A 24,601-nucleotide genomic window follows, 5' to 3' on the forward strand; every position below is an offset into this window, starting at 1 on the left:
GGCACCCTGAGAAGGCCCTCTCTGTGTGAGCGTACGGGTCGGTGGGAGGCAAAAGGTAACAGCAGGCGGTCCCGTAAGTACCCGGGTCCTAAGCCATGGAGCGCTTTAAAGGTGGTAACCAAAAAAATGTAGACAAGGAAAAGCAAAAAAATGAACGAGTTGATATAAAATACACAACCTTATAAAAATAAAGACTAATGAAGTGAATAGGGGAATAAACCAAGAAACAGTCTAAAGCACCAAATTCTGTTAGATGAAATAAAATTGGGATTTAAAAAATCTATTTAAAACAGTTTTCTACTTCTCCTGTTTTTGCAGTATACTATAAATTTTCTAAGGTAGATTTATTTTCATGTTCATTAAACAATATCAAGATTTTCAAATTTTCAAACACCTTTCTGCAATCCTATAAATAGTGTGCATTTTTGTTCCATGCAAATGCAAACCCACAAGCTACTTCAAATGTGGGAAGGAAGTGCACCAGGCCACTGATTGCTGACTCACCAAAGTAACTCCAAAAACTGGTGGCAATGCGGGAAAGGTGGGAAAGCTCATACTGAGGCTCCGCAAAAAGACATTGGAGGGAGCCCAAGTTGTTGAGTTCTCCCCACCTGGTTATGGAGACTGGGGAACTTATGGAGACTGGAGCAACATGGGCTCTGACAACAACACCCTTGTAAGTACCAGTCATTGTTCTGAGAGATATAGGCACATGTACATTTTTTCCCTTCCTCATTCCTGCTCTGCAGAAATATATTTAATACTTGTTTAATATTGATTTAATCTGAAAGTATGCAGTGTAACTGTCAGATGCTGTAACATTCAACCCAGAGACAAATGTCTACTGAGGGGGCTGAGTAAAAGGTGTAAAGCCACGAAAAGTGACTTGAAGGAAACTGAAACCAGTGGGAGTGCCCCGATGAAACCGCATCGTCCCTAGGATAGAGCTGGACACCTGGGAGATTGGAGCATCGGTGAGGAAACTCTGAAACCCAGGTGGTCGCTCACCCTGGGAATAAAGGAGGAAGAGTGGGAGGGGAGGGTTTCAGGCATGACATTCACGAGGGGAAACCATGAAGAAGGCGAGGAGAGTGGTGCACCAGCTGGAACAAGGGAGACCTCTGAGGGGAATCAGAAGCCTAGGAGGACATGGTGGACCAAGCCTGGAGACGGAAGGAGGCATTTGGGAACCGCTGAGTCCAAGAGGTCCTTGCTCAGCTAGTCACTACGGCCATCCTGGACCAAGTGGGAGATTGAGTGTCTGCCCAGGAGTCACGGCAGCAGGGCCGGTGGCCCCCCTGGACCAGCACCGGCCCAGGCAACACAACCTGAAGTAGTGCCAGCAGTGCAGCCTTCTATGCCAGTGTGGGCTGCCCTCCAAAGGCAGGAATCACCAAAACCATCAGCCCTTGACCTGAAGCATGGGAGGGGACCCAAAGCAATAGGGGTTCTTCCTTGCCCAGCTGTGGAATTACATGCAAAAGTATGGGGCAGACCTGGCCACTGCAGCAGTCCGGATCAGATGTGTGACCATGGCCTAGAAGGCACTAGGGCAGAGTGGATGGTCTCCTTATACAATGAAGATGCTCCAGAATTCTGGAACTGCAACTGACTCACGATGGCCCTACAGAAGACCCACTAGCACAGAATGCGCACACTTGCATAAAGACCCTCAACCAGGGCCGGAGAGTGGTGGCTGCCTACAACCAAGAGCTCCATAAATTGGCATGCTGGCTAGCCAACTGGCCTGAAGACATCTTGATACAGTGCTTCCAAGATGGGCTACAACACCTGCATGTCATGGGGAGCCCCCAGCACTCTACATCAGTGGTACGTGTTAGCCAAGAAGGTGGAAACGCTCGCAGATGATGTCCTTCCTCCTCCTTAGAGAAGAATACCTGAGAGAACCTGGGCGCAACCACAGCTACAAACCTTGACCCTCAAGCTACTTCAAATGTGGGAAGGAAGTGCACCAGGCTGCTGACTGCTGACTCGCCAAAGCAACTCCAAAATCTGGTGGCAATGCAGGGAAGGTGTGAAAGTTCACATTGAGGCCCCTCAAAATGAAATTGGAGGGAGTCCAAGTCATTGAGTTCTCCCCACTTGTATCAGGATTCCAAGTAACACCCCCAATGAAATCAAACTCCAAGGTTTGCAATTCCTCAAAGCTAATTTTTATTAGAGATGTCAGATTGGCACATCTGGGAAAACCCGAATCTGAGAGCTTCCAGGTTTTCTTCACCCAAAAGAAAGTTCAAGACCTTGCCCACTTCTCCCACATGTCCACCACTGCTCCAATCAGTTCCTTCACGTACAGAAGACAACCTCCACTTTCTTCTCAGCACAGCTGTCGGACACCATGGCCTTGAACTTCACTCATGCAATCCCCCCTCCCAACTTCCCATGGTAAAATTGTGGCAGGCCTGGATCCTGAGGCACCAAGATAATATGGCTTTCATGCCTGACAACCCGGTTATTGAGTCTGGGAAACTCTAACCACCCCAGAGAGGTGCAACATGGACTCCGACAACAACACCCTGATAATTCGCCCTGTGAATCCTGTCACCATTGCAGTCAAACTGAAGGCGTCATCATCGGGCACCCAGGGGAAGGTATTGGCTTTAGTGGACTTGGGTTGCACCAGATGCGTGGTGAGCCCTGGAGTAATGGAGAAACTGGGACCGAGGCTCTGACAACTGAGGGTGACAACTGAGGGTTCCCATAGCATTTTGCCAGCTGGACGGGATTGAGGAGCCTGGTCCCACTTTATAATGAAGCCAGTAGAAATGCAGATGGGGAAGTACCAGGAAACCCTAAGCTTTATCATAGCTCCAGGGATGGAGAGGCCCCTCTTATTGGGACTGACATAGCTCCAAAAATGGAACCCTAATGTTAACTGGTGGAAGAGACTGATGGGGGAGGTCTGAGAGAGGAAAAGGTTCCCCACAGAAAACTAACAGCCAAACCACTCAGGACATGACAGAACTGGCTGCCGTGGCACAAAACCAAACAAAGTGGGACCCAAAAATCCCCAAGGTATATTGGGATCTAAGGAAGGTTTTTAGCGAAAAGATGTCTATGCACTTCCACCTCACTGCCTGACACATTGAGATCCTCCATGAAGCTAAACTGCCAAAATCCAAATTGTACTCTATGATCCTCCAGGAGTTGGAGGAACTCTACACTTTCATAGACAAAAACGTACAATTGGCTTCATCCAGTCGGCCAGGCACTCCAGTTCTATTCTGAAAAAAGAAAGATGGTTTTTTCTCCTTGTGCATAAATTATCTAGGTGGGGAATGTGTATCCCCTACCACTCATGAATGACATATTAGCCCACCTAGCCAAGGGAAATTGTTTAATGAAGTTGGATTTATGAGAAGCCTATTACTATGTCAGGATTAAGGAGGGGGATAAGTGGAAAACAGAGTTCAACTGCCCTCTAGGGTGTTTCCGATTCAGAGTGCTTTCCTTTTTCCTGCAAGGGGCCAATGCCATATTAGTGCAACTAATAAACAAAGCCCTGCATGAATACCTGTACAAAGGGGTGCTTATTTATTTAGATGATATTCTAATCTATACCAGAATGAGGGATGAGCATGTGAAATTCATGTGAGCAGTGTTAAAAAAATTATGATCAGTTGAACTGTACACTAATCTCTCAAAATGCGAGTTCCATCAGGACTAAATCAAATACCTAGGATATCAAAACTCACATGAGGGAGTACAGATGGACTCAGACAAGATTAATGTGGTGCTAGAGTGGGTCTCCCCTTCCTCCACAAAGAAACAACTTCAGAGCTTTGAGATTTGTGAACTTTTATCGGCAATTTATTCCTTCTTTTGTGCAAATTGCCCTAACTATCATGAACTTATTAAAGGCAAAATGGAAGGGCAAGCCCAAACCTAATCAACCTTTGAACTGGACTATGGAATGCCAGGCAGCCTTCAAGAAATTGAAGTGGCTCTTTGCAGCAGAGCCCATGCTGAGACACTTTTGCCATCCAAGCAGATGCTAGTGATGTGGCCATAGGGGCTGTATTACTACAACAGAACTTCCAGAGAATCCTTCAACTTTGTGCCTATAGTTCCCAAAAACTGAGACAGAATGGAGGTGGTTAGTGTGGGAGAAGGAGGCTTATGCAATTCAATGCATTATTAAACTAGAGTGGTCTAAACATCCATTTGAAGTATGGACAGATCATAAGAACTTGGAAGCCTTAAAAAACAAGCAAGCTCGCTGGGTGCAATACTTCAATCGCTTTAATTTTACCCTTCGCTACATTCCGGGGGAGAGGGAATTCCTAGCAGATGCCGTGTCCCAATTACCACAATATAACAGTGCCAGACCCGAAATCCATTTGACCGGTCATTCTGTCAAATCAATTGGCAGTAGCAGTAATCACAAGAGGCCAGGGAAAAACTGAGACGGGTGTCCCCTACGAAATATTAGACAAACTGAGAACTGACTTAAAAGACAATGAATGACTGCTAATTCACAAGGAGGAGTGCATTCTGAGGGATGGGCCTGGCCTAGGTGGGGACGAAATTATATGTCCCTGCTCCCCTGCATGCTATTGTTTTATAGACTTGCCACAATTCAAAAACAGCAAAGCACTTTGGCTTTGTAAAGACCCTACATCTGGTCAAACAACAATTTTGGTGGCTGTTCCTCAAAAAAAGACATTGAAAACTATGTGGCCAAATGCTCAGTATGTACTTTGGCAAAAAGGCGACCAGGGAAACCCATGGGATTTGTACAAGCAGTGGTTTGTGTACTTTGGTAAGAAATTTCTAAGGACTTTATAATAGAATTATCTGAAAGTGCGGGAAACACCATAATTTGGGTAGTCACAGACAGATTCTCAAAACAAGTCCATTTTATCCCATGCCCCAAAACGCCACACCTTGGCTAAACTCTTTATGCAACATATTTACCGACTGAATGGCATCCCTGATCACATCATCTCAGACCTGGGAGTACAATTTACTTTGTCGGTTTGGGGTGGATTTTTAAAATTGATGGGAACAACTCAGGGCTTAGGCTCCTCCCATCATCCCCAAATGAATGAGAGGTGAAAGAGGACCAATTCAGTGCTGGAACAATACCTCAGATGCTATGTTATCAACAAGACAATTAGACTGATCTCTTGCTGTTTGCGGAGGAAGTATATAATAACAGTACATAGCAGCACTGGGTTTACTCCCTTTAAGGTAGTCTTGGGTCAGGAATTTGTAGCAATCATCAAACTACCCCTGGAGAAACCCCTAAGCCTCATTGATGGAATGGGTACAGCAATTGCAAAACACTTGGTTGGTAGCCCACAGAACCTTAGAAGCAACGCAGGAAGCATTCAAGTGGCAAGCCGATAAAATGTGTGCCAAGCAGTGGTGGGTTGCTACTAGTTCACCCCGGAACGGGTGAACCGGTAATAGCAGCGGGAGGCTCCGGCCACCCTCCCGGATGTTTCTGTGCATGCTCAGAAGCAATGCGCGTGTGCACACCCACGAGCAAATTGCTAGTGGCCAAAATTAAAACCCACTACTGGTGCCAAGCCAAGAGTTTGAAGTGGGCAACAGAGTATACTCTTCCACCAAATACATACAGTCCACCCAACAATCCAGAAACTTGGGCCCTAAATACATGGGCCCATTCTCTATCAGCAAAATTATAAACCCGGTCACTGTGCAACTAGAACTTCCAAAGAACCAGAAAAGAATCCACCCTGTTTTTTACTTCAATCTACTAAAGCCAGAAGTCACCTCCCCCCTTTGCCTGCCTCCTCCTATGCTACTCATTCCATTTTTATAAAAGGAGAGCAACACTTTGAAGTAAAATAAATTTTGGATTCTCTCAAACACAAGGGCAAAGTACAGTATTTAATTGCGTGGAAATATTTCCCTGCCTCACAATTCGAATGGATTGATAGATGTCACGTTCCGGCTGCCAAACCCCTACATACCTTCCACTGGAAATACCCCAACAAGCCCCAAATACCTAATCCTACTTGATTGCTTATTTAAGTTTTCCTTCCCCCCCCCAGGTCTAACACCTCTGAAAAGGGGGGCCAAATGTCAGATGCTTATCTTGGTTTCTTTGATGCTTGCTAGCAACTTCCATAACCAGGGGGGAAGTGGCATTTGGGAGGGGAAGAGTGCTGGAGAGGTGAAAGAATGCTGTGAGAATTTGGACACTATGGACACTAACAAGAACTAGAGTTGCCAAAGCCAAGTCATCTTTAGCCTTCAAGGACACCGGACCTGGGAAAGGAATTTACAGCAGCACCTGATGCACCAGGTTCCCAAAACATCAGAATAGCATTTGATTGAATTACTCTCATGAAGGGGAAAATTTTGGACATTGGGGATTGCTTTCAATATATGATTTTTGTGCAGATTTTTCCCAACTTGCCTCATTTATGCTGCACCCAGTTCCCTAGTAAAAGTACCTTTTCTCTAACCTCCATGAAGTTAAGGTTCTTTCCTAGGAGCCAAATTGGGGTCAGTCTGACAGTAACATTTACTAAGGTTAAGCAGATTTGGATGTGGCTAGTGCCTTGATCATATACAAGTCTTGAATCCTAGGAGAATTCAGGATCCTTGAATTATATCAAACTTTTTCTATGCACATAATTGGTTTTTTATCCAATAAAATCCTCATGAGTACACAGAAGTAGCCTTTAAACAGCCAAGGATTTGAAAGTCAATCAGATCTAACTGCCATACCCAAAGATTGGTAGTCACTCACCTTTATTCAAGATGGCTAGATATTTCAATCAAATAAAGATCCCCAAATTCAGAAGGACCTTGCACTCTGGCAAGATTTAATGCCCTTCCAGCAGCTGTTCTTGAGGGAAAATTACAGGGTATCCCATTCAAAGAAAGAATTTGTCCCTATTGTGAAGGAGTTTCTGAAATATTAACCTATATTTTGTTATATTTCCCTTATTATAAACTTGTCTGATTGCAGCAAAAAAATCATTTTATTTATCCATTTTATTTACAGTTGTTAGTGACTGGTCAAGATGATTATTTGCCTGAATATGTCTAAATTTTGTTTTGCAATTTCTAAAATAGAACGCTCAAACTTTATAAATATATGCCTTACTATAGTTTTTATTTGTTATCAGGATTTTTCTTTTTGCTTTAGAATTGATGATAGTAATAAAGTTTACTATTACAACAATAACCAATTGTTTCCTAGAATTGATGTTTCTTGAAAAGCCAATTTCAAAACTGATAGCATTTACTATATGCCAAGCTTCAGTCATACTTTATGGTAGTTCCTAAGCAAATAACCTGTTATTTGAATTACCTCCAAATACATCAAGATTGAGATCATAAAAAAACAACTGCACCATTCAATTATACTTGTTAAAATTACCTTTCTTTTGTGTTCTTGCCTAATCCTTTACTTGTTGCCAAAAGTATGCCTTTCTTAGAAAATCACTTTTCACATGAATGTCTAAAATAGAGAGGGTTGTATGAAAACTGTTAGGAGATTACAGTAATATGGGCATAATTGTTTAAAGCAGCAGGAAATAAGAATAAAATAAGAAAAGTAGTATTGAAACAGTGTTCAATTCAGTATTGAGCTGATAGAACTATTGTGTATATTGTTTTTGATTTAATTCTTCTTAACCCTAATTTTCAGGATAGTAGATTTGAAAGTCTTTGAGTAGTAGACCATCTATGATAGCATAGCATTTGTAAACAAAAGCAGAGATTAAATATAACAAAAAAGTAGCTTGGGGAAAAAAACACTTTCTCAAAATACCAAAGAGAAAGGAAAAGGCATAAATGGGCTTATGTTCAAATCACACTTCCAGTAGAGAATCTAAGATACAGTTTACTAAGGCAGGATTGGAAAAGCTTCACTTTTCAATCAAATTTCAAGTGACAGTTGCAAGAACAATCTTACATTTTTTCCTGCTATAAAGAAAAATCAAGTTCACAATGAGAAAAGGAGAGATCCTACCTGCATTAGGGTTCAACCACTGGGAACTGCTGTCTACATTACCAACTACTGTAATTACAGCTACATGCAGCCCTTAACTGATAAATAGCCAATGTCTTGCATTAAGACTTTGGGAGCTGGTAGAGCAGACAGGCATATACTAGATAATCCAGTAGCTGGATTCAATGTAATAGAGTTTCATACTACTAATGCTACTTTTAGCTTGCTTATTCACAACTTTCAATGGTCTCTTCAAGGGTGTAAATCTGCACTGCGCAATACATTTCAAACTGGGTACGGATGGGAGAGTCAGCTGGCCACAGCATTGTGAGAGCTATAGGGAAATTAGAACTAACAATGTAAGACCAGACAAATGAATGATCTGACTCAGCAGGTTGAGCCAGCATTCTGGGATGAGAACAGTATTAAAAATCCAAGCATTGTGTGTTACATTGTCTTTTTCATGGAAATAGCAGTGTAATCCAGCAAATGCAATGGAATGGCATGGGACATCATTTAAAGAAAAATTGGCTGGACAGCATTCTAACCATAATTTTGCTGCAGATCTACAAGAAAGGGCCTTACTAAAACTGAACTAAAATTCAACAATTAATCCTCCATTTTTTCCCCAAAGAAATAATTTGCCATCATAGTCCTGGGGAGATGATACCTGTATATATATTACATTTCCGTCTCATCTATCTCTAAAGAAATCAAGGAAGTATACAGGAAGTCAGCCTCACAACAGTCACTTTGTGAGATAGGTTGAATCAAGGGAATTAGCTTGGCAAAATCAGTCCATAAGCCCCACAGTTCTGGAGATAAGAACTTGAGTATCCCCATTTTATCTTTTATTCTATATTAATAATCTACAGTCATCTATGGTGCTTGGCTTTTCCATCTTACGATTATTTTAAGTCCAAAGATTTAACAGGTTCACTAGCATAGCTGATGCCTATGCTCTTCTTCTCAGGCAATCAGGCAGCTTTTGATGAAAAACCAGAACTGCGGTATCAAGAATGCTGTTGTTGTCTACTACACAGTTCCAGATAATGTCTTGTCCAATAGCAGAAACAGATAACAAAGAATATTTGTTTTGCTCAACCAGGAACCTGAAGACTTTGAATTCTAGACTTTCCTTAGCCGGGTGACTTTGGCCGAGTCACTTTGTCAGCCCAACAATAGGATTGTTTTGGGAAAAATAGGAAGTAGAAAGAATTGTATAGCCTTAGCAATAGTGAAATCTGAACCTGCGCACACATGCACACTGCACACCAAAAGGAGGCTTGGGGAGGTAAGTAGAACAGCTGGGGGGAGGAATCAGCTATGGCGCATGATCTTGGGAATCTTTTTAAAAACTTTTTTAAAGCATCTTTTACTATCGGTTCAGGGGAATAGGTAGTAAAAATGCTTTAAAAAAGTAAAAAAAAAAGTTCCGACAATCACAGCTGTACTGCGCGATCATCGGAACCTTTTTTTAATTACTTTTTTAAAACATTTTTTTACTACCTATTCACTCGAACCAGTATTAAAAAAATGTTTTTAAAAAGTAAAAAAAAGATTCCGACGATCGCACGTCACAGCTGTGATCTTGAGAACCTTTTTTAAAACCTTTTTAAAGCATTTTTTTACTACCTGTTTGGGAAAATAGGTAATAAAAAAAGGCTTTAAAAAAGTGAAAAAAGAGGGTCAGACGATCACAGCTGTGCTGTGTGATCGTCTGAGCCTTTTTTTAAAAACTTTTTTTAAGCTTTTTTTTATACCTATTCACCCAAACCGGTAGTAAAAATGCTTTAAAAAAGTAAAAAAAAAAGTTCCGACAATCACAGCTTTACTGCGCGATCATCGGAACCTTTTTTTAATTACTTTTTTAAAACATTTTTTTACTACCTATTCACTCGAACCAGTATTAAAAAAATGTTTTTAAAAAGTAAAAAAAAGATTCCGACGATCGCACGTCACAGCTGTGATCTTGAGAACCTTTTTTAAAACCTTTTTAAAGCATTTTTTTACTACCTGTTTGGGAAAATAGGTAATAAAAAAAGGCTTTAAAAAAGTGAAAAAAGAGGGTCAGACGATCACAGCTGTGCTGTGTGATCGTCTGAGCCTTTTTTTAAAAACTTTTTTTAAGCTTTTTTTAATACCTATTCACCCAAACCGGTAGTAAAAAAACGTTTAAAAAGTAAAAAAAAAAAGTTCTGACGATCAGCTGAGCGATGTGCGATCATCTGAACTTAAAAAAAAACTTTTTCAAGCATATTTAATTACCGGTTCCAGAGAACTGGTAGTAAAAACATGTTTAAAAAGTAAAAAAAAAAGTTCCGACGATAGCACGGCACTCAGCTGATCGTCAGAACTTTTTAAAAAAGATTTTAAAGCATTTTTTTACTACCGGTTCGATGAACCAATAGCATTTTTTACCCAAACCGGTAGCATTACACCCCTGGCCTTGAGTTGTACAAAATAAAAGTGGGATATAAATCTAATAGTAAATACATTATTACAAATTAAATATAAAAATGCTTTCCTACGATCATAGATTCTGCACATTTAATTTCTAAATCAAAATACGCATATTTATCAAATTACTTTACACACGCCTGTGACATACAAGACAACATTCACAATAATAAAAATATAAACTGTCCGTGTAACAGAAGGAAATCCTCCTCCTCCTCATTTAATCGAGATATTGGTGCAGTTATTTACTAAGCACATCTAAATTATATTAAAGTAACCAAAGTATCTTTACAAACCCCAAGGCATGTCACAATCTTCGAGCACCCCTAATGTTTGGAAATTGAAAGCTGAAAAATTTGACACACCCTAGATAACAATGTATAATAGAATATCATCACATACCGATAATAGTGCAAACTAACTGATAGATTATCGCCCAGTGGTTTTATATAGATGTTAAATAGTAGGAGATATAAAACCAAACCCCACTCTATAAGTAAGAGGTCACTGAGCCAATTTTTCTCCCACAAATACCAACTGGAACCAAGTGCTAAAGAAGAAATGTGTCAGCCTTCCAGGTAATCAGGCAGCTAACAGGACTAGATGAACCAATTCCACTTAATCAAGCATTGAATCATCATTCAGTGGTTTACCCACTATAATATTACATGAAAATATGTAAGGCAAATGTTTCAATACCTATGTTGCTTTGGGTGTAAGGATGGCTGGTATATAAATTCAATCAATCAATTAATAAATAGGGACAAATTTCAGTTAATTTCAGAGTGAAGGTATCTACACAAAGTCATAATCAGTACTGCAAAAATAAGAACAAAGAAATATTACATAAAGGAGACACTTTTCACTGAAAGCAAATAAAATCAAGCTCCCACAATTATAAATTGTGTTAAATTGCTGTAATATATAAACATTAATTTCTATTCAATTCATTTCAAGAAGATTGCAACCCAAGCAGAAAAATGAAATCTGCTCCAAACTCTGATTCACTGTCTGTTATATAGATGGCTTTGGTTTTCAAAGTTATGCCCCAAAACAAGTGGCTTGCTTTTGCTTTCTTCTATGACTCAGAAGTTTGTACAAGTATTGCCAACTTTAATCTCAACAGGAAAAAAGTTCTTGCATTTTTTATGTGATCAGAAATTCTTGATCAGTGTTGTGCCTCGTCCGCTTTCCCCGCAGCTGGGCCTGTCTTATCTGCTTCCGAACGCTGAGGAATGTCCTAGCATGCCTCCCGGCCCCAGCCCTGGCTCCATGCCCAGACAGGCCGAAGAGGAAGAAGTGCCTCCAGCCCCCAGCCCTGGCTCCATGCCCAGGCAAATGGAGCAACTAGACCCCTCCCCCTCCCCCACAGCATGTGAGCCTGAGGAAGGTCAATTACCAACAGCTGCAGACTGGAGTGACCCTCGCTTTAGGAGAATTGATAGGCGGTGGCAACAGAAGGAAGGGAGGGGCAGGCCTGGATAAGTGCTGAGTCATGGAGCCACACCCCATGGCCTATATAAAGGATCTGCTTTCGGGCATTCTCTGAGTCAGGCAAAGTCTACCTTATCTTGCTGAAGTCACTTTCTGGTCTCCTGCCTGCCTTGAGAACTTTGCTAGGACTTTGGCATAGCTGCAGAGGCACGCCTGATTCGAATTTCCCTGACCCTGACCCTGACGTCAGCGGAGGAGTGGGACACGACAATCTGGGGAGATAAGACTTGTGCTCTTTTTTAAACCTCTCAAAAACTCCAGTTCCATAAATATATTCTGGTTTTCAAATGTAACATTTTTATCCCAATGCTGCCCAATCCACAGGTTTTAATGGCAGTATAAGGAATCTTTTAACATGAACGAAACCAAATATACGTGCCCCAAGATAATGATGCAAGGTTGAATCTGGGTTGGTCACTGGAACCAGAAATGTACTCTTCTGAGCTTTTGGATTCATGGTGAAGCCATTTTCAGAGAACTTATCTCTACTGGAATATGTGATTTGGGCTATTTGGTGAGTTGTATTTATGTGATGCTTCTTATTGGCTGATTGGTGTGTTGATAGCTGGTGATTGGTTGTTGTTTCCTTGTGCTGCCAAGCCCTTGACTCCTAAGTACTTGATAAGCTGATGGTAAATCAGCACTCCTGTTAACTAACAAGGGGCCCGTTTTCCAGGCTTCAATCATTTCCCTGGCTATCTTTGCACCTGTATGGCCAACAGTCTTAGTATCTGTGAAATTAAATGTGTGTCCTTGTTTATTGCAACGAGTTTAGACTAATGAGTGTCAGGTCTCCTCGTTTGCTCTCTTGTGTTCTTGCAATCTGGTAATTAGATTCCTCCCCGTTTGTCCTACATAGTCACAGGGCAATCCATGCAGGGGATCCGGGAGATTACACTGGAAGCAGTGGTGAGTTTCAAATTTTTTTACTACCGTTCTGTGGGCGTGACTTGCTTGGTGGGCGTGGCTTGGTGGTCATGTGGCTGGGTGGCCATGGATGGTTGCTCATGTGACTGAATGGGCGTGGCCAACTTGACATCACTTAGGTCAAGGGTTAGGGTTAGGGTGCCTGGCTTCTCACTTACTACATTTGGAAAAACACACCTGGTGTCCACTTTCTGCCACACATTTAACTATAACTTCTGTATATTAGAACATTACACACGCCTTCAGATGTTCTTCCCTAGCTTGCACATGACTGTTAGAGCCAGGAGAGGTCATGAATTGAGTAAAATGTGGTGAAACTCACCTAAAAACACTCTTGCTTAATGATGGGAAAAGTAATAACATTGAGAGTGGAAACTATATTATTGTTGGTAATTAAGGAAATAGAATTAACAAAATATGAAAAGGAATTGATTAGAATTATGATTATAATAGGTAGAATTATAATAGCTAGATATTGGAAACTAGATGTGATTTTTAGAATAGAAGAGTGGAATTCTGAAATGTGGAAATTAGCTTTAAATGATAAAATGACATGTGATATTAAAATTAGAAGTGGTGTGTATAAAGAAGATATTTTCTGGAAGACTTGGAAACCATTTGTGGACTTTGCGCTTGCAACATTGGACGCTTCGGTACCTGTACCTCGAGAACGTGGATTTTGGCGATCGTGAGGATATATCCGAAGACCCAAATCTTCCTTTTTTTTTTTATGTATAGCACAAGGGTGTAATAATGTATTTTCTTTTTGTTTGTTTGTTGCACAAAAAGTAATAAAAAAAAAAACACTCTTGCTTAGCAACCAAAATTTTGGGCTCAATTGTGGTCATAAGTCAAGGACTATCTCTGCCTTCCTCTGCATGGCAGTCTTGTCCTAGTAAATGCATTTTCATTTCTGGCAATTTTCCTCTCTGTTAGAGGCACCAAATAATCCAGATGATGTAAGGTTTCCTGCTGCAGCAGGGCGTTGGACTAGATGATCTCCAAGATCCCTTCCAGCCCTAGATTGCTGTGCTTTAGTCTAGTGCCAGGGTTTGTAGTGCTTCCTTCCTCTTCTCTCTCTCTCTCTCTCTCTCTCTCTCTCTCTCTCTCCCTTCCTTCCTTCCTTCCTTCCTTTTATCTCTCTCTCTCCCTTCCTTTCTTCTCTCTCTCTCTCCCTTCCTTCCTCTTTCTTTCTTGTCTCTTTCTCTTTCTTAATACAAGCCCTAGACTCCACCCACCACAAATGGATGGCTTCAGATTTTAAAGCACTTTTTTAAAAATACAATAAGCTGGTCAGTATCTTCATTTTGACAAATTTATCCTTACTAGGAAAATGTAAGCATTTATGAGCTTCAAGTTAATCCTATTTTTTTTAAAAATAGTTTTAACTTGTCAGTTAAGAGCGTTCTGTATAATAATAGATTTAGTCAGCCATATACTTTTGTTTTATTTGTATTTAATGTTTTACCTTTCTAATAAGTTTCTTTTTTTAGATTTAAACATTTGCTTTTTTTGGGACAACGATGACCTGGATGACTGAGAATTTTCATAGATACTCTTCTCTTTATACATATATTTTATTTTATCCTGAAACGATCTTAAATTTTTTTGCTACCTTCATCTAATTACTTTACCTTTTATTGTTGGCATACTATGAAACACTATTACCTCATATTTTTTTTAGACCCTACAGAATAGTTGTGTGCAGTTATTTGGCCTGATTCCTCCATCTCGAGCCTCCCAAAATTTAAAACCTTCAGTAAGAGCATCTTGCAGGTAGCACTGCTGAATATGAAACGCAAGCAAAACCCACTACTTTGTTCCTAAAGTGGCCTAGGACAGCAGACTCCAACCTTGACAACTTTAAGACTTGTGGACTTCAACTCCCAGAGTTCCTCAGCCTACTGGCTGAGAAACTGTGGGAGTTGAAGTCCACAAGTCTTAAAGTTGCCAAGGTTGGAGACCCCTGGCTAGGAGAACAATCCACGTTGCTAAAAAAAACAAAAAAACAATCCACGTTGCATCTGTTTTAGGGGAGGAGGTTCAATTCATCGCCCAGTTAAAGACTGAAATGAAATGCTTCAGGCTGACAGCATTGCTTCCAATGACATTCAGCGCCAGATCAGATCGGGTTGTTTTGTTTTGTTTTTTGCTTGAAGAAAAAACATGATGCTGAAGCGGCCATCCCATACCAGATACTGGGTATGGCGTATACAGTACTGGGTATACAGTACTTGTGGGTACTCATTATGCTTGAATTGTTCATGAAGGTACCTTATCTCCAGTTGTTTAGCTTGCTGGGTACTAATGTGGATTCTCTGCCATATAGTGTTCTGACGCAACTCTTTTTGTGTGACAGTAGACGGTTACTGTTGAAACTAAGAATGCGTGGAGTGTTGGTAGCCTTACAATAAACTGCAGTTTCTAGGCTTCCATCTTTCTGCATGTTGACAAGCACATCTAAAAATGGTAATTGTCTAGTTGTTTCGTCCTCCATTGTGAATTATATGCCTGGGAAGATGGAATTTCAGTAGTTTAGGAAAGTCTTTCAGTGCATTTCATTTGATTATGATAAATGTGTCATCCACGTAGCGGCACCGAAGTATAGATGTATAGTTTTGAAATGCAGAGTGTTCTAGTTCGCACAGGACAGTTTCTGCAATGACACCTGATATTGGATCCCATGGGTGTCTCTTTTATTTGCTCATGCCCTTTTGAATGTGAAGAAGGTATGTTGTCAATATTGGAGTAGTTTCATGATTTATGTTCCTGGTTATTCTGATCTGTGTTTTATTCTGCACTGCACACCAGAACACTGCACACCAGAACAACTAGACATAAGAACAGTTTTTCCCCGAAGGCCATCACTCTGCTAAACAAATAATTCCCTCAACACTGTCAGACTATTTACTGAATCTGCACTACTATTAATCGTTTCATAGTTCCCATCACCAATCTCTTTCCACTTATGACTGTATGACTATAACTTGTTGCTGGCAATCCTTATGATTTATATTGATATATTGATCATCAATTGTGTTGTAAATGTTGTACCTTGATGAACGTATCTTTTCTTTTATGTACACTGAGAGCATATGCACCAAGACAAATTCCTTGTGTGTCCAATCACACTTGGCCAATAAAATTCTATTCTATTCTATTCTATTCTTCTATTTTTTAAAATCTACTACTTCATATGCTAGTTTGGGGGGGGGGAATAGATGTAAATAGGGATATTACATCAAAGAAGACCATGATCTCATCAGGAGCCACATACAAAGACTATATTGTGATCCGAAGAGAGAAACAGGGGAAATGTATCAGTAAAAAATAATTACTGTATTGCAATATTTTATTTTATTTAAAAGTAATTTGTATAAAGTACCCATCTATTCTTAACTGTCCTTACTGTCAGAATTCAAAATTATAAGTATTTCTACAGAAAATAAAATATTTCTTCAGATAATCAACTTACAACTATTCATTTAATGACCATTCAAAGATACAATGGCACTAAAAAAAATATTTAAAACTGCTCTTCCCATCGCAGCCTCCCTATGGTCACATGATAAAAATTAGGTTGCTTGGCAACTGGCATGTTTTTACAATAGTTGCAGTGTTCTGGAATCATGTGAATGCCATTTGTGACCTTCTCAGTAGCTTTCAACAAGCAAAGTCAATGTAGGAAGCTGGTTTTGCTTAATGACTGTGTGGTTCACTGAACAACTTGCAATGATCTGCTTTACAACCATGGGCGAAAAAACGTTGTAAAACTGGGTATGGCTCACTTAACAACTGCCTTGCTTAGCAATGGAAATTCTGGTCCCTGCTGTGATCATAAATCAAGGACAACCTGTATTTGTAGAATATTAAAAATTACAAAATATTCTTCCACAAAACTGATTTGTTATAATGCTTTTTGTGCTTTGATTTGGCATTACTATGGTTTTTTAATTGTATGGGAAAGGAAAACTTTCAATTTTTATAAAGTGTGCAAAGGTGCAAGTTCTTAGATAACAAATAACGCTAATAAAAAGCATGTGCCAACAATTACACACACACTGATTTCTCCAGAAGAATTCTGGAGTCCTTAGTAAAGAAGTTTATAAAGACCTGAGTTTTGATAATCAACAAAACACATCATGTAATGGGCCTCTAATATTGTTGAACTACTAGTCTCAGCAATCCCAATTAGCATAGCCAATGATGAAGAATTAGTATTTTCTTACAGATTATCTTATCTACAATACAGCAGTAGTTGGGAATCCACAATTCAATTGTGAGATATTTAAATAAATACTTTTTCAATAACTGCTTCTCTCCCACTTACAATGCTATATACCATCTGCATCTTTTTAAAAAACTTGCTTATTGAATATTGCAGTAAAGCACAAAACACTACTACAATACATGTAAAAGAGATGCCAGTGAGATTCTACCCTACTTTCATCCATACAGTTGTAAATTTATTGTAATACAGTGGAACTGTCAATTGTATGTTTTTCCTCCTTATAATGTGGCCATCCATTCTTGGAATCTTTCACTGTTTGTTATCTTGTTTGTCAACTTTGATTATTAAGTATTTATAAATACAACAGTATTTACCTTGAGTATTACTATTTACAAAAGTAATGTGATACACAGTGACATGCTAGCACTGTTCAAATAAACACAGAATACTTGGTGGCAAGTTCAAACACACAGAAGCTTCATTTGGCTGAATAAATCTCAGCCATGTTGCTTTGTGCAACCCTATTTTTTTTTCTTTCCCCTTCTCTGGCAGACCACAAGGAGAAGATTGAAAGTTTCATTTTGGTTTTTAGACTGCAGAAATTTAACATACTATTCAAAGACAAACACAATTCTCTGGTTTTAAAATAGCTTTCATACCAAGCAACAGAACTAATAATTGTGAAATATATTACTACATAAAATGGGACTCTTCAGAAAATGTAAATACTTTCAAATGCCACTGATTTCCAATATCTGCTTAACTTCGCCATAAAAATAGATTTGAGAGTGATTATTTTTGACAGAAATTATTCAGCTTAATTTTGGTAAGAAAAACAATTTGCTTATTTAAGATATCAAATACTTTAAATATTTCTCTACTAGTAACAACATAATTATTTAAATATTTCCATAGCATCAAAATAGAATATATGTACTTAATTTTCAACATTTATCTTCTTTCAGAACCAGATGTTTTACAAAATGAATCTATTTTTAATATTCCTCAACAGCTTCTGTTCTTCTCAGAAAATATCTGACTAAGCATTTTCTGCAATATATGCTATTAAGACTTGAAGAAAAATCCCCTTGTTTACCTCAAATTGCAGCTGCTTTCATCTGATTTTGCAACAGAGGAAATAAACTCTTCATTTTTCCTGGATTTTTCAGATTGCCTCTTTGCTTCTGTTGATGTTCCCTGAAAACACAGTTTTATAATATGGTAAAGCAACAAATCATCAAGTTTCAGTTTCCTTAAACATATTATTACACACCCCTTCATTTGTGGATTTGCCTGAAGTCCACAAAGTATCCCGCCTTCTGCTGATTTAGCTTAAACCAAATGTAACATCTTAGTTTCACAAACTTTTCATTCCAGTTACTAATCCATCTGACCAGTTAAAAGGAAGAAACTTCCCAGCATTGGCTCTTCTCCAGTGAGTCCTTCTTTCTCATTAGGTGGCCAAAGTATTTCAGTTTCATCTTCAGGATCTGGCCTTCTAAAGAGCAGTCAGGGTTGATCTCCTCTAGGACTGACTTGTTTGTTCGCCTTACAGTCCAAGGGACTCGCAGAAGTCTTCTCCAGTACCAGAGTTCAAAGGCCTTTGGCGCTCAGCCTTTCTTATGGTCCAGCCTTCACAGCCATACATTGCAACTGGGAAAACCATAGCCTTGACTATACGCACTTTTGTTGGCAGGGTGATGTCTCTGCTTTTTAGTACGCTGTCTAGATTTGCCATAGCTTTCCTCCCCAGGAGCAAGCGTATTTTAATTTTTTTGCTGCAGTCCCCATCTGCAGTGATCTTGGAGCCCAGGAAAATAAAATCTGTCACTACCTCCATTTCTTCCCCATCTATCTGCCAGGAATTAAGAAGGCGGGATGGTTTTCTAGATGGATCTTGTCTTTGGGGTTTATGAAATACCAAGGAGTCTATGAAATACCATGCAAAATCTGCCTAGCCACATACATTGGACAAACTAATAGGAGAATAAATGCACGCATCGCAGAACACAAAAACACAGTCAGAAAAGAAGAAAAAACCTCCTCCCTTTTCCAGTACCTTAAAACCACAGGACACGAAATTGATTTTGAAGGAACCAAATTAATTTCCAAAACTGAACACTATAACAAGAGAATAATTATGGAAGCCATTGAAATAGAGAAACACCCCCACAATATGAACAAACGGGACGACACCTCCCGCCTACCAGATATCTGGAAACCAGCCTTGGTCAACAAACGAGTCCCAGCCACGAAAATTGATCCCGGACCCAGGACAACACACAACACCACCAGCAATCATCCTCATCAGATTCAAACCCAAACCCATCCCACAGACGAAACACAACCATCATCCAGAAGCCAGACCATACTGACACCACTGGCTGCTGCGCCCCCCCTCCAATCCCCACACAAAGCAGGCTGACACACACCAGGAACACATGACAGGACCTCGGACTCGGAGCCAAACCAGGGCCTGGGATGCTGCATCACAACCATCTGCTCAAGACATCACATAGAGAACTTCAGAGGCCACAACTCCAAAGCTCAAGAACAAAAGACCAGGACCACACCTGCACAGGATGCTAGCTGACCAATCTGCAAACACCCACTCCATCTACCAATCAGGATGCAACCACAGAGCCAACCAACCTGCTCACCTACTCTCCACCTCGACCAATCTCCACCTCGACCAATCTGCAAACACCCACTCCACCTACCAATCAAGATGCAACCACAGAGCCAACCAACCTGCTCACAGCAAGCTCCCCACCAGTATTTATAGAGAGATGGCAGCTCTGACCACTCTTTGCTTGAGAAGCACAAAGCTGAAGACACCAGCCTGAAGATGACCTCGTCGAAACGTCGCCAAGATATTCTCAACCTTACATGGGAAAAGACCCGAAAATGCCAAGACCTACATACCTATACCCGTGAAAACCTATGAAAACAAATGTGTATGTGTGTGTGTGTGTGTATATGTCTTTGGTTATTCGGGTTTTCTCCCACGTAAAATTGGAAGTGTCTTGGCGACGTTTCGATGAAGTCTCATTTGTCATCTTCAGGCTGGTGTTTACAGCTTCGTGCTTCTAGGAGCAATGTGTGATTGCAGCTGTTTCTTCTTTTTAACTGCTAGTGGGGGTTCGAACTGATTGGTTGGGAGCTTGGCTGTGTTCTGATTGGGTGGAGGTGTGTTCTGATTGGTTGGGGGTTTGGCTGTGCTCTGACTGGATGCTAGGGTTGGCTGTGCACTGATTGGATGGGGGGTGTGCTGTTTGGGTGGGGGGGGGCTTGGTTGTGCTCAGGTTAGTCTTGGTTGTGCTCAGGTTAGTCTGATTTGATTGGTGAGCTGCACTGCTGTTGTTTGGCTTCACGTTCGTGGTCGTGCTACATCTTCATGGTGGGTGTCAGTCTGCTGCATGTATGGATTGGAGGGGTTTGAAATGGCTAATGATGCAGCTGCGGTCTGGCTTCTGGTCCGAGGTCGTGCTTCATCATCGGTGTGGGTTTGAGTCTGCTTTCCGCATGTATGTGTGGTGGTGACATGCTGTGTGGCACTCGTGAGTGTGGGTCTTGCGTCATTCTTCATGTTAGGGACTCGTTTGTCGATAAGGGTGGGTTTCCAAATGGCTGGTAGGCGGGAGGTATCATCTCGTTTATTCATGCTGTGTGGGCGTTTTTCTGTTGTGGCTCCAGCCCCCGAACCTGGCCCCATGCCCGAAAGTGACTCCGAGAGTGAGGGAGAAGGCCCGGTAAGACTTACCTCAGAAGCACCGATTCCTTTGGCATGGCTCCATAAGCCAGAACCAGGCCAGTCAGAGGACGTAATGAGGCTGACATCCCCTGATTCCTCCCTTCCTCAGGCTACGCCCTCAGACTCAGCTAATAATCATACTAATCAAGCCTGGATCGACCCGCGCTTCAGAAGATTAGAGAGGCGGCGTCATCAAAAGGACATAAAATTAACTTTAAAAATACCAGAACTATCTCCAAAACTGAACACTTTAACAACAGAATAATCAGAGAAACCATTGAGATAGAAAAACGCCCACACAGCATGAATAAACGAGATGATACCTCCCGCCTACCAGCCATTTGGAAACCCGCCCTTATCGACAAACGAGTCCCTAACATGAAGAATGACGCAAGACCCACACTCACGAGTGCCACACAGCATGTCACCACCACACATCCACGTGGAAAGCAAACTCAAACCCACACCGATGATGAAGCACGACCATGGACCAGAAGCCAGACCGCAGCTGCATCATTAGCCATTTCAAACCCCTCCAATCCATACATGGAGCACACTGACACCCACCATGAAGGTGTAGCACGACCACGAATGCGAAGCCAAACAACAGCAATGCAGCTCACCAACTCAAATCCCCCTGCAACTCAGACCAACCTGAGCACAACCAAGCCCCCCCAAACAGAACACACCCCCAGCCAATCAGAGCACAGCCAATCCCATCATCCAATCAGAGTACAGCCAAACCCCCAACCAATCAGAACACAGCCAAGCTCCCAACCAATCAGTTCAAACCTCACTAGCAGTTAAAAGGAAAAAACAGCAGCGATCACACATTTCTCCTAGAAGCACGAAGCTGTAAACACCCAGCCTGAAGATGATGAATGGGACTTCGTCGAAACATCGCCAAGACACTTCCAATTTTACGCGGGAGAAAACCCGAATACCAAAGACTTACATACAAACACCAGCGAAAACCTCAGAAAACACACACACACATATGTTTTCTGAGGTTTTCGAGTGTAAAGGAAGAGAGTGTGTGTGTGTGTGTGCATGAGAGCAAGCAAGTGATCCATGATTCAACCGAGGCACCCAAGCTGCTGGCAGCTGCGGGGGTGGCAGGAGCCACCATGATCCCCCCTCTGACCTGCTCCCTGCCTGGCCTGGCTGGTGCAAAGCCTCACCGTTCTTGTCATTGTCCCCGCTGAAGCAGTGGCAGGCTCTGTGGGACAGGATTTCATTCCTGCCCCGGCACTGCAAATTCTGACAGGCTGGATGCGGCTGTGAAGGGCCTGGCCCTGCAGTGCTTCCTCACTCAATTGAAGGCTTTGTTCAGCCTTCAAACAGTAAAGCCAGCCAGGTTCAGGAACCAACACCGTCCATGGCCCTGGTGTGCTGCTCACTTGCGTGTGCCAGCCTTACTCTTTGAAGACTGAACAAAGCCTTCAACTGAATGAGGAAGCACTGCAGGGCCAGGCCCTTCACAGCCGCATCCAGCCTGTCAGAGTTTGCAGTGCCGGGGCAGGAATGAAATCCTGTCCCGCAGAGCCTGCCACTGCTTCAGCGGGGACAATGACAAGAACGGTGAGGCTTTGCACCAGCCAGGCCAGGCAGGGAGCAGGTCAGAGGGGGGATCATGGTGGCTCCTGCCACCCCTGCAGTTGCCAGCAGCTTGGGTGCCTCGGTTGAATCATGGATCACTTGCTTGCTCTCATGCACACACACACACACACACACACACACACACACACACACACACACCCAAATAGGTTAGTGAGCCCCCCTCCTCTCTCTCTCTGTCTTGCTGTGGCCGCAGTAGTCAGATTGAGTGCCTTGACTGCCTCCAAGCTGAAGAAAGTGGAGGCACAGCAGCGGGCTTGCCTTCAAAGATTGCTCCAAGTGCCCATGTGCATGCAGATGCCCTATTTGAATGCAAGTGTGCTCCGTGGGATGAAGTCTCATTAAGTGGAAAGTAGTTGTGGGGAAGAAGCAGGACACTGGCAAACACTTTTCGCACCGAGAATGAAAGTTTCTGGGTATATGAGTCTCTGCAAAAGAGGATGGATGCCTGAACCTGCGTGATCTTTAATATCACGCAGGAGCATCCATTCTCGGCACAAAAAGCATTTTCAAGCCAACTCTCCTCTCCTCTTCCTTCCTCAAAGGCAAAGAAACAGCAGCAGAGGGGAGACAGATGTTTGCAAGGTAAGTGAGTCCTTGTGGCAGGAAGGGAGGGAGAAACATGAGGTATCTTAGTGGGTTGGAGAGGCCTTGTAGGCCTGTTCTATCAATAGGCTCCTCAGGACATTCCCCACCCTGCGATACCGCATGGGTACATGAGTATTCTTGAATTGTGAGCTCTTAGGAAAGTATCCCCTCCTTGTGTGTTGCAAACAGCTATTTCCAGTGAAGAAAACAGGACAAAGCAGGTAGGGACAAATAGTTTCCTTTGCTATATTTCCAGTCAGAATTAGACCATGGCAGGGTCCCTACAGGAGAGGCCTTTTAAGGATTAAGTATTAATAGAAAAGCAATTAACTCTGTTCTTAAACGCTAAAGCTGTTGCACATAAAAATCAGAGGGGCTCTGATCAACTATCACAGCTATCATTTTGACAGTTTTGCTGTACTGTTATCTGTGGACGCCCCCACGAAATGCAAGCATGGGATAAACCGAGCCTCGTTTGTTCTCAGTCTTATAAGTGGCCACGAACTACTAGCAAAAGTGGCATTTGATCACAAGGCAAGGAGGCATTGAGAAATGTTTCCCCTTTTGCATTTGAGCATCCAAGAATGGGCAGGAAAGACAAAGAAAAAGAAGGAAAGAAGAGCAAGGGAAGAGAGCAAGGAAGGAAAAAGAAGGGAAAAGGGAAAGGAAGAAGAAAGAAAGAAGAATGAAGAGGGAAGGGAGAAAAATGAAAAGGGAAAAAGGAAGGAAGGAAGGAAGGAAGGAAGGAAGGAAGGAAGGAAGGAAGGAAGGAAGGAAGGAAGGAAGGAGATTATAATGAGAGGGAGTGAGGGTCTGAAGTAAATCCTGCTTTAGCACTTGGCCACCATCAGACCTGCTGCCTTTTGCCATCCCCTTGTCCCCTCCTCCTGACCTCTCCTGGTGGTCTCCCATCCTATCACTGAGGATGCTTTGGTTACAAAGCCGGATCTCTTCGCAAGGAGAAGGAGTGAGCCTCCCTCTGACCCACACACTTTGCCTTCCCTCACACACCATGAGCAACCTGGCCAAACAGAGCGAGCACAGCAGCAGTGGGAACTGGCCATGCCCACCACGCCATGCCCACACCAGTCCCCTGAAGTCAACCACAATCCTGATGCGGCCCTCAATGAAATTGAGTTGGACACCCCTGCTCTAGAGTAAGGATGTCCAACTTTTTCAACTTCCAGAATTCCTCAGTCAGCATGGGAGTTGAAGTCCGGAAATTTAAAGTTGCCAAGGTTGAATACCCCTGCTTTACTAAAATATAGCTTCAATACCTTGACTGAATCTAAGGTATTGACAAAATAAACTGAAATGGCACCCATTTGTTTATAATTTATTGCAGGGCATAGTCAGAAGAAAAATTTTATTTTACAGTGATTTTACAAAAAATCACTGAACTTAAAAAATATTCAAGTTGCACATAAACTCTCTCTACCTGAAACTATTGTATGTGACCTGTCCACCAATACCACACTAAGATTCATACTATGCTACAGAGCCCCTGACTACAATATCGCTCATGCAAATATGTTAACCTCACTACTAACATGGGCTACCTCTTGCCCATATC

At 41.8% G+C, this 24,601-nt stretch overlaps 1 protein-coding gene across 4 annotated transcripts in view; it reads right to left on the reverse strand.

Moving 5' to 3' along the window:
* SHROOM2 (shroom family member 2) overlaps positions 1–24,601 on the reverse strand; it is a 165,215-nt gene that overhangs the window by 22,916 nt on the left and 117,698 nt on the right. For all 4 annotated transcript variants that reach the window (XM_058184801.1, XM_058184798.1, XM_058184799.1 and 1 more), the window contains one exon: positions 18,166–18,266. In XM_058184801.1, the coding sequence (XP_058040784.1) occupies positions 18,166–18,266 (101 nt within the window). The remainder of the gene's footprint in view (positions 1–18,165; positions 18,267–24,601) is intronic.

Source organism: Ahaetulla prasina, chromosome 5, assembly GCF_028640845.1.
Source record: "Ahaetulla prasina isolate Xishuangbanna chromosome 5, ASM2864084v1, whole genome shotgun sequence".
NCBI classification, from domain to species: domain Eukaryota; kingdom Metazoa; phylum Chordata; class Lepidosauria; order Squamata; family Colubridae; genus Ahaetulla; species Ahaetulla prasina.